General features: G+C 35.1%; 1 protein-coding gene across 1 annotated transcript; it reads left to right on the top strand.

The window, feature by feature from the left end:
- The first annotated feature begins 536 nt into the window (after positions 1-536).
- Positions 537-12,865, top strand: LOC149089888 (uncharacterized). The gene is made up of 8 exons (XM_089254729.1): positions 537-698; positions 2,872-2,979; positions 4,020-4,229; positions 4,819-5,001; positions 7,016-7,085; positions 7,624-7,691; positions 9,349-9,443; positions 11,530-12,865. The coding sequence occupies exons 1-8, from the start codon at positions 672-674 to the stop codon at positions 11,663-11,665; spliced, it is 897 nt and encodes a 298-aa protein (XP_089110855.1). The 5' UTR covers positions 537-671; the 3' UTR covers positions 11,666-12,865.
- The last annotated feature ends 600 nt before the right edge of the window (positions 12,866-13,465 follow it).

The raw sequence follows: 13,465 nt of genomic DNA, 5'->3' as shown, positions 1-13,465 counted from the left end.
CGCTATAAATTAATCACAAAGGGGGGCCCCGTGAAAGTATGTTCAGGAGGCCCGCAAATGATCCCTGCCTGGGGGCCTCTGCTCCAAGATGTAGGGGCAATTCCCACTAGTTGCAGCCAGGGCTGTTTTTAAACCATCATGTGCCCCAGTAATTTTTAAGTAATTTTTCTGAGGCCCTGCCTGGCTAATTGTCGGAAATTTCAACCGGTTCTCGTTTTCGTGAGGCCCCTTTTCCCTTGAGGCCCCGGACCGTGCCAATTGTCGGAAATTTCAACCGGTTCTCGTTTTCGTGAGGCCCCTTTTCCCTTGAGGCCCCGGGCCGTACCCATGCTTTAAGACAGCACTTGTCCCCCCACTAGAAGAGGACGTCTGATTTGATCCTATTTGAACTGGATTACATTACCGTTAAACTGTAGATCGTGGGGTGTTTTCTAGATGGCAGCACAAATCATATATTTTAGGTTACTTTTTTGGCTACTTTTGAAGAGGATTTCTTCTGGGAAATTTTTTTTTAAAGAAAGGATCTGGCAACTCTCCCCTTGCAAATGTTGATGTTGACATACAAACATTGGACACAAAATGTTTGTTTGAATCTTGACTATCAAAATCCAAGTTGAATACTTGAATAGACAAGGATGAACGTGCGTGTAAAGGGTAGGAAGGGGCAATAAATGTATCGCAATTATCGCAGCCTTGAGGTGAGACGCAATTATGTATCAGTTATAATCGATATGAAGTTGCTACCCTAATGCAGAGAATGCGGGCTACTTCATTGGTTTGAAAACGTGTCGCGGGCCGTTCAAGTGGTCTGGGAATGTGTCGCGGGTCACATGAGGAAATCTGTATATGCGCCACGAGTCACTTAAATGATCTGTGAATGTGCCACGGGCCACTCAAGGGATGTGTAAATATACTTCACTGTGTCGTGGACCGTTCAAGTGATCTGGGAATGTGTCGCGGGTCACTTGAGGAAATCTGTATATGCGCCATCCGTCACTTCAGTGACCTGTGAATGTGCCACGGGCCACTTTAGTGGTGTGTTATTATGCAGCAGGTCACTTAAGTTATCTGTGAATGTGGCGTTGGTCACTCAGTTGATTTGTAAGTACTGCTGGTCACTTGGGTTGCCACGGGCCACTTTAGGGATGTGTAACTATACAGCAGGTCACTTAAATGATCTGTAGATGTGCTGCGAGTCGCTTAAGTTATCTATGAATGTACTCTGGGTCCAGGGCTGGATCTTGAGTCCTGCAAACTATGCGGTTGCAGGGGGCTCCAACTGAAGGGAAGGGGAGCGATTTTTTTTTTTAGGTTTTGTTTCAAAAGGGAATTTTTTCAGAGAAAATATTACTAGGCCTGTACAATACAGCCACAAGGACAACAAGGTTGAATCTTCATGAATTGGCAATGGCAATATTGATCTATTGACAACAAATATGGTGAACTGATTCGAGAGCAATAGAACATATTGAACGGACACCACCTTTCCCACAAAAATAAACTCGTCCATCAACCGATGGACTGACACTAACGCCACAGCCACAATTGCTCCCTACTAGGTTTCTTTCCTGAGATTTCTATGGCGCCTAGACAGGGTTTTCTTTAGGAAAGTACAGGGGGAATAAAACGATGTATGACCGAAAATTTCAGAAAAAGAGAGATGAGTGGATCATCTAAAAAAACTTACTCTAAATACCCTGATAAAAGAGTGGGGCGAAGGAACATCTGTATTCATACATATATGAGAAATTATTCTGTAGATTTCCGACAATAAAAAGAGAGAAATATAGTTGAGGAAAGACGGTCAAGCCTCACTATCCTGAGAAAATTTATGATGCTGTGTATGAAGCTTCTCAAGATCAAAAAATTGATGCTTTTGGCAAAAAAAAACCACTGCTTTCGGAATTGCTCGAAAACTACAGAGTTTCAAGTTAGTTCCTTTGCTGTTTATTCACATGGCATGAGATAATTTTTAAAATAAATGCAGTAACAGGGCCATAACTATGCTGAGGCAACCAGGGCACTGCCCCGGGCCCCTGAGCCAAATGGGGCCTCACAAAAATATGCACTTATTTCTTCTTTATTTTGCATAGTTTTTTCCTTTGTAAGGGGCCTCTCAAGAACATATCTGCCCCGAGAAAGTATGCTACGTCCTTGGTTACTAAAATGTTACAGAAAGTCATCTGCGATCTACAAAGTTCAATGAATCTCATTAAAAGTGTCCAATGGTTTCTTGAAAACATCAGATCTGATGATGGACTCAATGGTGTTGCAGATGCAACAGTACTTGCAGACAAAGAAGTGCGCCCAAGGAATATAAAAAAGCAATTCTCTTATGAAAGTGAGGAATTTATTAAGTCTGGGAAACAATCTTTCAAAGGAAACTATTTATTTGCACTTGACAAAGCGATCACATCACTGAAAGACAGGTTCCAGCTTATGGAAAACAACAGCAAAAGTTTCGAATTTCTATATCAAATGGACAATCTGCGAACATGGGGTAAAGAGGATTTGAGGAAAGCATGTTCAAATCTTGAAATTTTGTGTTGAGTGATGAAGAGGAACATGGCATTGATGGAAATGATTCCCTTCATTCCTTCCCCTTATTGCTGCTCTGCAAAATGTTGGCTTAAATTCAAAATTTCATTCTTTTTGTCCAAAGTACTCACAGCGAAACATACTCATATACCGTGGATAAGTCTTTCCCCCTTCCACAGAACCATGAGTAATACAGACTATTAATACCTCATTTTCATACACCCCCTCCCTCCCTCCCACTTGGGGTGCAACTTGTGCATTATGTTTTTAGTTATGCAAAAGCAGATTATTTTACAGTGTTTGTCACTAATTCAAATGTTACTTTCTCCATAGATGGTTTTGTTGCTGCTATTTTCCCACCTGAAATGTGATGGTCCTCTATCCAAAGTACAAAGCTGTTCACGAAACAGATCTCATATCGTTCGTTTGGTTATACAGAAAGTGAGTTGTGCTCAACCAATAACGTGATGTTTCATTTCACAAAGTGAGAAAGTTATATATAATAAGCTGAACAACAAATATTGACAAAGTTACTGCTTCTGAAACAAAAATAGTAATTTCTTAAGTAATTTGGTGTGCTGAACATGAATTCGACAATGAGAAAAGCTGGATCATCTACATATGGTTTTCTCCGAAATTACACATTTAATACATGTATGATACAATACATTGAAATACAACATGAGTAGGTTTATGTACGAAACAAAATGAATATAGGCTTATATAAAAACACAACACAAATACATAGAAACGCATATGTATTACAGCATAATAGTTCATTTGTTGTTGCTGTTTGGCATGTTGGCTTTCTTTCAAACTGAGCACTCCAGTCTATTGCCATGGGCAATTTACTAATGATTGAGTTGTGCCGGAAGTGTATGTGTGTGTGTGTACCTAACAGTCCGAGAGTATATATAGTGTCTGTTGCTCTTTGTGGTGAGACTTTTTTAACAGGAGATCGGCTTGCATTCACGCCTCGAAGTTGGGAACCACGAAAAACAAACTTCAGCCGACCATTGACGTATAGGCTGCTTTGCTTTTCTGTGCTCTTGTACTGCACATAAGGAGCATCTCTTTATGATTGTCCAACTGTAGTCAGCCAGCATCAATGTGTACCATTTTCCCGTGGAACATTTTTCTATTTTTCTTATCACTTTTTCACCGTACAGTAATGCTCATACACACTTTTTAACCATTAAAGTGAGGTAATATCTAAAAAAAAAAGAGCAAATAAAAGTTTTTCATTGTGATATTCCTGTCCAGCAGGTCAAAACCATTCAGAATTGTATATTTTAACATTGGACACAATCACATTGCTGTCAGTGATAATTTACAGTATTTTATCTACTACTTACTAATATCTTTTTTATGGTAGGCTATCTTGATATGTTTTTTCAAAAAAAAAAAATATATATAAGTATTTGAAAGAAGTGTGAGTAAATTTACTGCCAAGTAATTATTGTATTTCTATTTCATTGCAGAAGATTTTACCCATTTTCCATCAGTACAAGATATCTGTTCCTTTAAATTGCCCTTTTCATAGTGCTAGAGATGTTTTGTGGTGGCCAGATGCTCAGAAGCATTATCATGACAAGCAATGGGTTTGCCCTGCATGTGAGAAGGCATTTCTCGAGGAAGATCATCTTATACAGCATTGGGATGAAACACATGTGCAATATATGACTAGTCAGGTAAGATTGATGATTTATAAAGTAATTTTTATAAAGTCCTATATCCAGTCTTAATTATTTTTCTTGCATCCAGAAATTCCCATTTACATTTCCATTTTTTTTTTATAAAAAGAAAATGATTTAACCATTGAGTCTGTTGCCTATGCACCAAGATACTTTATTTATTATAAACATTTGCTACTCAAATTTATAAAATTCTCCAAAGATAGGTTATGCCAGACAGGTGTGGCTCAAGAAAAAATCTTTACCCGTGTGGCACCTATTTTTGGTCTCATGTGACCACTTTTTTTTGCCTTTAAACTCAGAGATTTGGTGCTTCTCCTAGAGTGTCATCAAATGCATATTTAATAAAGGTACCATACATTCAATAAAAATCAGGCGGCAACTTGAAATGGGTAAATTTGCATCTTTTAAATTCAGATAATAAGTGGATTATATGCTGAGAAATGTTGATAATACAGATGATAGATTTTTCTTTTTTTGGGTGATGAATATTAATATGCTTTGTGTAAATATATGCTAATATATTTTGGATTTATATTAATATGCTTTGTTCAGATCTAATTTTTTTTTCTTGCATGGATTTCAGAAAGAGGATTCTGTCTGCCTTGAATCTATGTGTGATATTTTTCGTTGTAATGTTCTAAGTGCGAGCTTCGATTCAGCAAAAAACAATCATTCATCGGCTAGTCGCTTAGGTCGTAGTCTGAGGATTGGTGAGAATCCTATATGTAACGAGAATGATCTGATATCTGTTCAGAAAAAATGCAAGGTATGACTTATGACCTGTTCATTCTTAATGAATAAAACAAATTATATTTCATTTTAATTATTTTCCCTTTCAGTGCATTACAGTGTGGTAACTTTCCTGAGCATAAAATAATTGTGTATTTGTTTTCTGAATCAGATTAATTACTAATGGAAAAAGAAACAATGTCACTCTCTGCTGTTCATGCAATGAGTGAAGGACTGGATACCAAGCAAAGATGAGTTTCAGAAAGAAAATTCACATACTTCTATGGCATAGTTTCCCAACCTTTTTTGTCCTATCTCCCCATTCCTCAGAAATATTTTTCTCCCAATACCCCCCCCCCCCCAACGCAATCTAACCAATAGGATTCTATGTTATACCTGTAGCTTTTACTGCTCCTCTTGGAACTTTCCATCGCCCTCAAGGGGACATTAACGCCCATGTTGGGAATCACTGCTCTACAGGAATTAACCCCCGCAGTCCACGCACAGTGGTCCGATTTTCCACAGAGGCATGTGAATTTTCTTTCCGAAATTTCATCACTGATATCCAGATCTGGTGTGCTCTGCTCCTGATTTTTCAGCTGCAAAAATTAATTTTTTCCCCCTCAAAAATTGCCACGATTCTAATATTCATACAAAAACAGGTTCCGTTTCTGTGGGGGGGGGGGGGGGGCTTCTTGACACAGAGAGTAACGCCTACAATGGTACAAATATTCAACCATTACATTTCACTCTCAGTATAAAATATAGATGGCTGTACTAAAAATTCGCGCACAAGACTAGATACATGCTCAGACTGTTAGGTGAACATGCATAATCCTGGTATAACTCATTCAATAGTGAACTGTCTATGGGGATAGATTGGAGGTGTGTGCTTGGTTTGAAAGAAAGGAAAAGAAAATAGTTACTAGGCATATAAAGGTTAGGAATTACTATCATAGTCAATTGCACAGCATATGGTTGTTTCATAGTTATGCTTCAAATTTAAGAAAAAGAAATAAAAATGTGTGATAAAATTTTAAGGAAGTACAGTGATACCTCATCTCACAAATTTTTGGGTTACAACAATGTTTTTTTCCTTGGCTAAAGAATACAGATTTAGCTAACAAACATTTTTGTTGATATGGTCTCACTGGCTAACATAAAACACCCGCATAGTGAGCTGAATTTTAGTGCCAATCCTCATCAAAATTACTGTTACCCGAGTCCGATTAACTCATGACTAACTTCAAAATCTTTTTACAGTTGTACCTCCACTTCTCTTTCTGAAAGTTTTTGAACCATTGTATATAAAATGGAAGATTGAGCTAATAGAAAATGCGTTTAAAAAAGGACCCTATATTTTTGGAGCATACTTTCTTTTAGTGCAAGACTCTTAGCATCAAACTGAACAGTCTGGACATTCTAGGAGCTTATCTCTTCCATCTGCATAAATGTGAGACATAGAAATGAGCTGACCAGATCACAAAGGAATGGGGACACCTACAGACTCGTCTGGGTTGTGTCAACACCAGCTTTTATAGAATAAAGTCGGTTATGTACATAGGATAAAATAGAAGGATCTTCAGTATCTCATATTTTCCTGTTAATTCTCATTTATCAAATTTTGAAGCTGTTAATTTTTGCCTTTTCTGTGGCACTCCTTGATGTTTTTAAAAACTTATTTTTAAATTTTGGGCCACACACATATCTGGAACAAAGTGAACAATTTTTCATAGAGACCTATGGCAAATCTTGTTTTGGCTGACAAACACAATTCCAGAACTGGAATGAAATATCTTTGTTACCCAAGGTCTCACTGTAAAATGAATTCAATTAAGGAAATAATTCAAAATTAGTTCTAAATGTTAAATTTTTTATTTAAATATTACTTTTGATATTATCATATGTTAGGAATCACAAAACTGGTCCTGGTTGATCTTATAGCTTTGGTGTTTTTACAAATAGATTTACCTTTTTTTCTATTCAGTAGCATACAGGCAGGATTTGCTATTATTAAAAAGCAATATGTGTATTGTTATTTCTATTTACAGAATGTGATAACACAGTGCTTGGTAGGAGTTTTGGCAGCCTTTTCTGCAAAAGACTTCCATGATATGGAAGGTAAACAAATTATTTTTCTATTTTTATCATTGATGCATCATAGGAAGATGTCACTCTTCAAGACATAAATAACTGGATATGATGCAGGGATGAAATTTTTGGAAGGAAAATTTCACTAGCCTTTGTAGGGGTAAAGAACCATCCTTTCCCCTCCCAATCTGGGGAAGTGCGCTTGCCAATATGTTGCAGAGGGCTGATAATTTCCTTCCTTTGACCATACATGAATGCTGAATGGGATTGGGCAATGGACAGCTTCCTATGTTTCAGCTTATAGCTTATGACAATGATAGTCCCGAGATGGTGACATACAAAGAAAGATGTTCTTCGCTGTTTATACAAGGCATAGATGACAGGATACAATGCAGACATGAAATTTTTGTCTTGCACTGATATATCAGTTGATACTGATTTTCAGATGAAGTTATTCCCTTGTTTAAATTGCAACTATTAGTTTATCAATTTGATTTCATTTGGCATTTGTGTTTTCTAGATGAAAGTGATTAACTTACAATTTCTTACTTTTTTATTTTTGTACCAGGAGAATTGGATGCAGTGCTTTGCTCTTATTTAACTTGTCAAAGATACTGGGATGGATCATTCACTGAGGTAAAAATTGCACAACAACGTTTCTTACGTAAAACAGAACTTGCGATGTTGCTTTTGAAGTTCACTGTTTTGTGTAGTGCCCGTGTGGGGCAGTGGTAAGATTTCTCGTTTTCCACCACAAAGGTTGCTGTCAACGTTCACAGGTTTGAATCCGGGGGAAGAACATCAGAAATAAGTTTTTTACCTACCAAACCTATGGCGACAAAAGATAGATGACACCATCTTCCACCCAACTTCACTGGTTGGAAATTTCTGTATAGCGATATATAACTAGAGATGGTGTGCGGACAAGTAATAAGTTATTGTGTCAAATACCTGAACCTACTTAGAACACTTGAATGTGTATGCTTAAAAAAAGTTAGGCAAAAAAAACGTGCATAACTCTGACAACATATATACATTACGCCCATATATTGATGAATGTGTGTGGCACCATTGTTGCTATTCCAAGATGATTCATTAGCTCCACATTGTTATATTTTCTAGAATTTGGCTCCCATAAACTAAGACAATTTCTTTGTGGGTATCCGCTGGGAGTTCACATTCGAGGAAACATATGACATAGCACACTTCACAATTGGCAGAAATCTGAATTGACGCCACCATTGTAATCTCTTGTTACTCGAGCCAGACTTAGCGAAAACAAAAGGTCATAAAGGAAAGCTAAAGCAGTGGCTCTTAACCTTTTTTTCCTTCCGGTATCACCAATGCTGTATGATTAACTTTCCCTCAACCCCCCCCCCCCCCATACAATGTGATTCCTATTGGTTAGAAAAATTGGTTTCCGCAACTAATTACATTAGCCATCCATTAATTAATTTTTATAAATTCTTTTATTTGTTGTTAAGTTATATTTTTGGCTATAGATGATAGGTAGTCTCAGTTTTTTTGAAGATTAATTCAGAAAATAAACTTTAAAAAGTTTAAGTTTTAATTTTTAAAATTTTTTAAAGATTTTTTGAAATTTTAAAGAACAAGATTCAATGAATGAATTGTTTTTCACTTATTAATTCATGTCAAAAAGTAATATACATATGTTATTTGTCACTTGATTAAATTTTTTGACGTTTTTCTTAAGGAATGCTCACGAGAGTATCAAATCCAAGAGCAGCATGTTAATAACACAAGGTATGAAAGTAAACAAAACACGAAGTATTTTAGTATTTATGGTATTTTTTCCCTCAATCAAAATCAAAAACAAGTACGATTATTTACCGGAAAAGAAACTTTGGCAGTATTATTCATATTTTTTTAACAAATTAAAAAAAAATTAATTTCTCATCATCTCAATTTTCCTAAATAATAAGTTCATATGTTATAATTTTTTTCCCCATTTCATACACCCCCAAAAATGGAAACCGGGTGCCTCCCCCCCATTCCTCTTTAAGAACCACTGAGCTAAAAGAATCAAAAGTCAGCATTGCCAACTTACACATGACTTTTCTGCATATATATATGTTAAGCATTGTTACTTTCCAAACAACTCTTGTAGTATGTTGTATGTAAGTAGTGGTCTTGGTGGAAAACTTAGAATGATCCTTTATCAGCAGTACTTTTGTAACTAACCATGTGTGGTGTCTCTTAGTTAAGTCATTACTTTTGAATACATTTAGCCCAGACACCCTGTAGTTACTGGACAAATTTATAATAATTCTAGATTCATCATGTTCCTGTATTGCTGTGCTTCATTCTCATACTTCTCCTAAGTGGAGTATTTTTCATATGTTATCAAACTGTTTGGCTGTTGCTCAAGTAAGCATTTCATGAAATTCTTAGAGTTATGAATTCAACTGTAGTGCAATGCATAGATCGAGATTGAAATGCCTTAATTTTGTTCATATTTTTATCATGATATTATGGAATTTATAGTTTTTCATGATTTGGGGATTGTGGGAGGGGTATACTTTTAATACAGGGTTCTCAAACTGGGCATCGTGGCACCCTAGTAAACCTATAAACTTTTTCAGGGGTGCCACAAAATGTTGACCCTAAAAAAAGTTTTTCAAAAATATTTTTTGTTAAAAAACTCTAAGGAGTCGGCAGAACTTGCGGATAAGCATTGAATAGGGGAAAGGGGCACCTTTGGGTGGGAAAAGTTTGAGAACCCCTGTTCTAATACATAGAAGTATGAAATAGTAGATAAACTTTGCCCTAGAATACTAAAAAATCGCCTACAAAGAAGTCAAATGTACAGAAAAATTCCTAATGTATTTCGACACACAGTTTATTAGTAAATGACAATAAATAAACACCACTGATCATAATGCCATGGCTTAGGTTCATTACGAGTAGGAATTTTAAGAAAATTTGAATAGACCAATCGGGTAGCTTCATTTCATATGCAGTCAATCGAGGTGCTGCATTTGTTTTGCATGCAGGCTCTCAGCTTCATTGCGACCATGATGTTTGAAGTGAACAGACATAATTTTTTCCACTGAGCAACCGAGAGTTAAGATTTGGTATTCAACCCAAGTGGGATCCTCAATCAACATGACTAGAGGTTATATATTTTTCCTTTGAAGACAATTTCTACTGTGTGTTGCAATTCCTTAGGAGTTATATGTATTTTTTCATATATTTGCTTTATTCGTTGGCGATTTCTTAGAAATACCATTGAATCAATGTGTTGATATATATGGACTGACAACATATTTTAATGATTGAGAAAGGCTTGAAGTTTGTTAATGTCAGTTAAAATAAAATGTTTTACATAATTAAACACTAATTCAGATTTAGATAAAATTAACATTTACTATCTTGCGAGAAACATCATGTCATTTTCATTGAAAAAAATATATATAAGCCAACATTCACTAAAAATTACTGATACTCTAACAAAATAATTTTAACAAAAAATGAAATCACTCACCACTATCTTATCCTCTGCATCTTTATTTTGCTTTCAAGTCATAATGAATTCACTCTACTCTAATCAACACAATAGTAAACACCTTAGTGCTCCCACAAAAACCAATTACCTTACATTTCGGAAGCCCTAGTGCAAGTGTGTGTGTGTGTGTGTGTGTGTGAACCTCTCACTTAAACAAAAAACTTTCGGTTTCTTTGTTTAGAGAAAAACTCCGTTTTATTCTCTAGAGAAACCACATGATTGGAATTCGATTTATGATAGGTCCAAGAATTGAAAACAAAAATGTTGTTAGATTATCTTCACATCCCTGTCTCTGTGTGTTGGTAAGCGCTGAGCAATGTGAGATGTCTCAAAAACAAAAACTGTTGTAGCTCATGGTAATTTAATGTCTCATGTAAGCAAAAATTATTGTGCTATATAACTCATAGCATCATTTTAATGTAAGAACTGTGCTCACAACATATGTGTGCATTTATAGTTTACAGACAATGTAGAGAAATCAGTAATTTTGATGACAATTGGCAAGAAAACTCTGATCACACAGTGGCAGTGTTAGGTTAATTTGTGAATCCACCTCAATGAAAGCATTTGTTAGCAAAATCCATATTCTTTAGCCAATGCTTGAAAATCATGAAATCTAGTAGAAAAAGTTTTTAAACTGAGGCAAACATTCATTACAATTCATTGAAAGACTGGTTATTTGTGGGGATAAAGATTACAAGGAAGAAAATTCATCACTGTCCCCCAGGGACTGAATTTTTTTCCTTGTAATCTTCATCTCTACAAATAAGTCTTTCAATGAATCTTGTATTGACAAGTAGAGAGGACATTTCTATATGCAAACATTCATTAGCTTCACTGTTAGCTGATTACATATAACAAAAACATTATGCACTCTGATACACTAAATATATTGGTGTTCCAAAAATTCTTATTGGTGTTTTCTTCCTTTTACTTTTTTTTATGTAGGCATTCACCCTCTGTCATAGAAAACACATTTTGTAACGGATATTCATATCCTGAAATGAATCGACTCAAGTTTCGCTCAAAGTCAAGGACTGGTCCGAGACATCAGCGAACTTATTTGTTCAATAACATCAGATGACTTCATGCTGCTCAATCCACTGGCTGCTCAGTGGCTGTGGTTTTAAATTATTATTATTTTTCTTCTTTCACAATATACTTAATGCTTAGCAATACATAATGCTGTAAATTGTGCATAGCTATTGCAGATTCTGTATTTTTGGCATTTTATATCAATATTTTTTGGCTGTTAACTTGCAAGTGCAATAACTAATTGTGCTAAATTTTGAAAATTTTCAAATTTATCCTATTGACATATTTTACCAGAAAACATTTTCCAAATTCATCAAAATAAAATTTTAAAAATAGACTGATTGATGCTGGTATCAAATTTTGAATTATTATCCAAATAATTTAGAATGTTAGAATTTCAAAATTCGATCTGGCATCATGAGATAAATCATAAAACTTGTTCTCCAATGACAAGTATAAAAAATGAACTTCTATGAGATTAGCATATGATAATGTTTTTTCTCATAATTTTGTGATATGGCACAATTTTTTTTTTGCATATTTATTATTCACTTTCCCCAGTGCTAATCCTTGTGCCTTGTGGTGCTTAAAATGCAAAAATATATATGTTATCAAATAATTTTACTTTTCTCATGATTCTTCACAAATATTTTTGAACTGGCGAAATTGCAAGATTATGAATATCCGGAAAAATCCTGTTTACAATGATAGTCACGTTTTAGTCAAATGGGACGTACGGTAAAATGGATAATGGTGAAATGTGACTACTCTTTTTCTTTCCTACATAATTGATTGCAAAATGTTTAATTGTTTTTTTTGTAATTCTAAAAGGGACTTTTTTTCGTTTAAGCTAAAATCCTACATTTTTTTTTTATTCAGTCAGTGAGGTGTTCAAATGAAACTGTCTAATGTATGTCATGAATTACTGAATTACATTTTTTAATGTACAATACATTTGAGAACGCCTCTCAGAAAAAAGAAATTTGAATTTCTACTGAAATAATCAGATCAAGTACTGAAGGAAAGGGCTTTATTTTTTTTCACACATTTGCCTTTATTATAGGAGAGGCCATTGCAAAAGAAACTCCACATGTACGTAGATCACAGCAAATACTATGGAGTATGAACTGATTGTGGAGTACGGAAATGTTTGTCAATAAGGGAGGGAGAGAGAACATCTTCTAGCGTGATAACAATAACTTACAAGGGAAAGAAATAAGTTTGGATAAATCTTTGCTTCAGAATACACAAAAAAAAAAAAAAAAACATTCAACAGAAATTTTTTTTTATACCAATATCCAAAGTCCCAATAACTATAAACAAATTTTTCCCATGTTATGATATTGGTCCATTCCATTCTTTGTTAAAATGATAACAATACCCAAATGATAACATTGATATGAGTATTTTAATAAGCGGGGTTGAGACTGTATTTTGGATATTTAACTGAAAAAACGCATAGAGAGACAGAAAAGTCAGTTATGTGTTCCCATTGTAGATAAAAGATGTCTCAAATGATACATGCGTTTGTAAAATAGGCTATGATGTTTGTGAAGTATAAATATCATCTTAAAATAGAAGATATAGCGCAATAATGATTTGCAATAAAAATACAGCCACTCCTTGACTTATGAACGTGCTACGTATGGATTTTTTGAGCTAGGAACTTAAATATTCAGTGATACTGGAAAATTATTCATTAACCTTTGCAGTATGTGGCAGCAAAAAAAATTGAATTGGTATGATTTTAACGTACAAATAATTTGGCTTATGGATGATGCCCAGAATGATTCCTGTTTGTAAGTTGAGGAGTCGCTGTAACTGATTTTCAACAAAAATTGCAAAAATC

This window comes from Pholcus phalangioides, unplaced genomic scaffold (assembly GCF_987345545.1).
Source record: "Pholcus phalangioides strain wild (caught in Gottingen) unplaced genomic scaffold, Ppha-v1.0 ptg000001l_1, whole genome shotgun sequence".
NCBI lineage: Eukaryota > Metazoa > Arthropoda > Arachnida > Araneae > Pholcidae > Pholcus > Pholcus phalangioides.
Note: the sequence above shows the minus strand (reverse complement) of the source record. Positions and strands in the feature narration are given on the sequence as shown.

Coding starts and splice junctions, on each gene's coding strand:
- LOC149089888 (XM_089254729.1), top strand. CDS start 672: ATGTATCGCAATTATCGCAGCCTTGAG. Junction 4,230..4,818: donor TGCAATATATGACTAGTCAG/GTAAGATTGATG, acceptor CATGGATTTCAG/AAAGAGGATTCTGTCTGCCT. Junction 7,086..7,623: donor AGACTTCCATGATATGGAAG/GTAAACAAATTA, acceptor TTTTTGTACCAG/GAGAATTGGATGCAGTGCTT.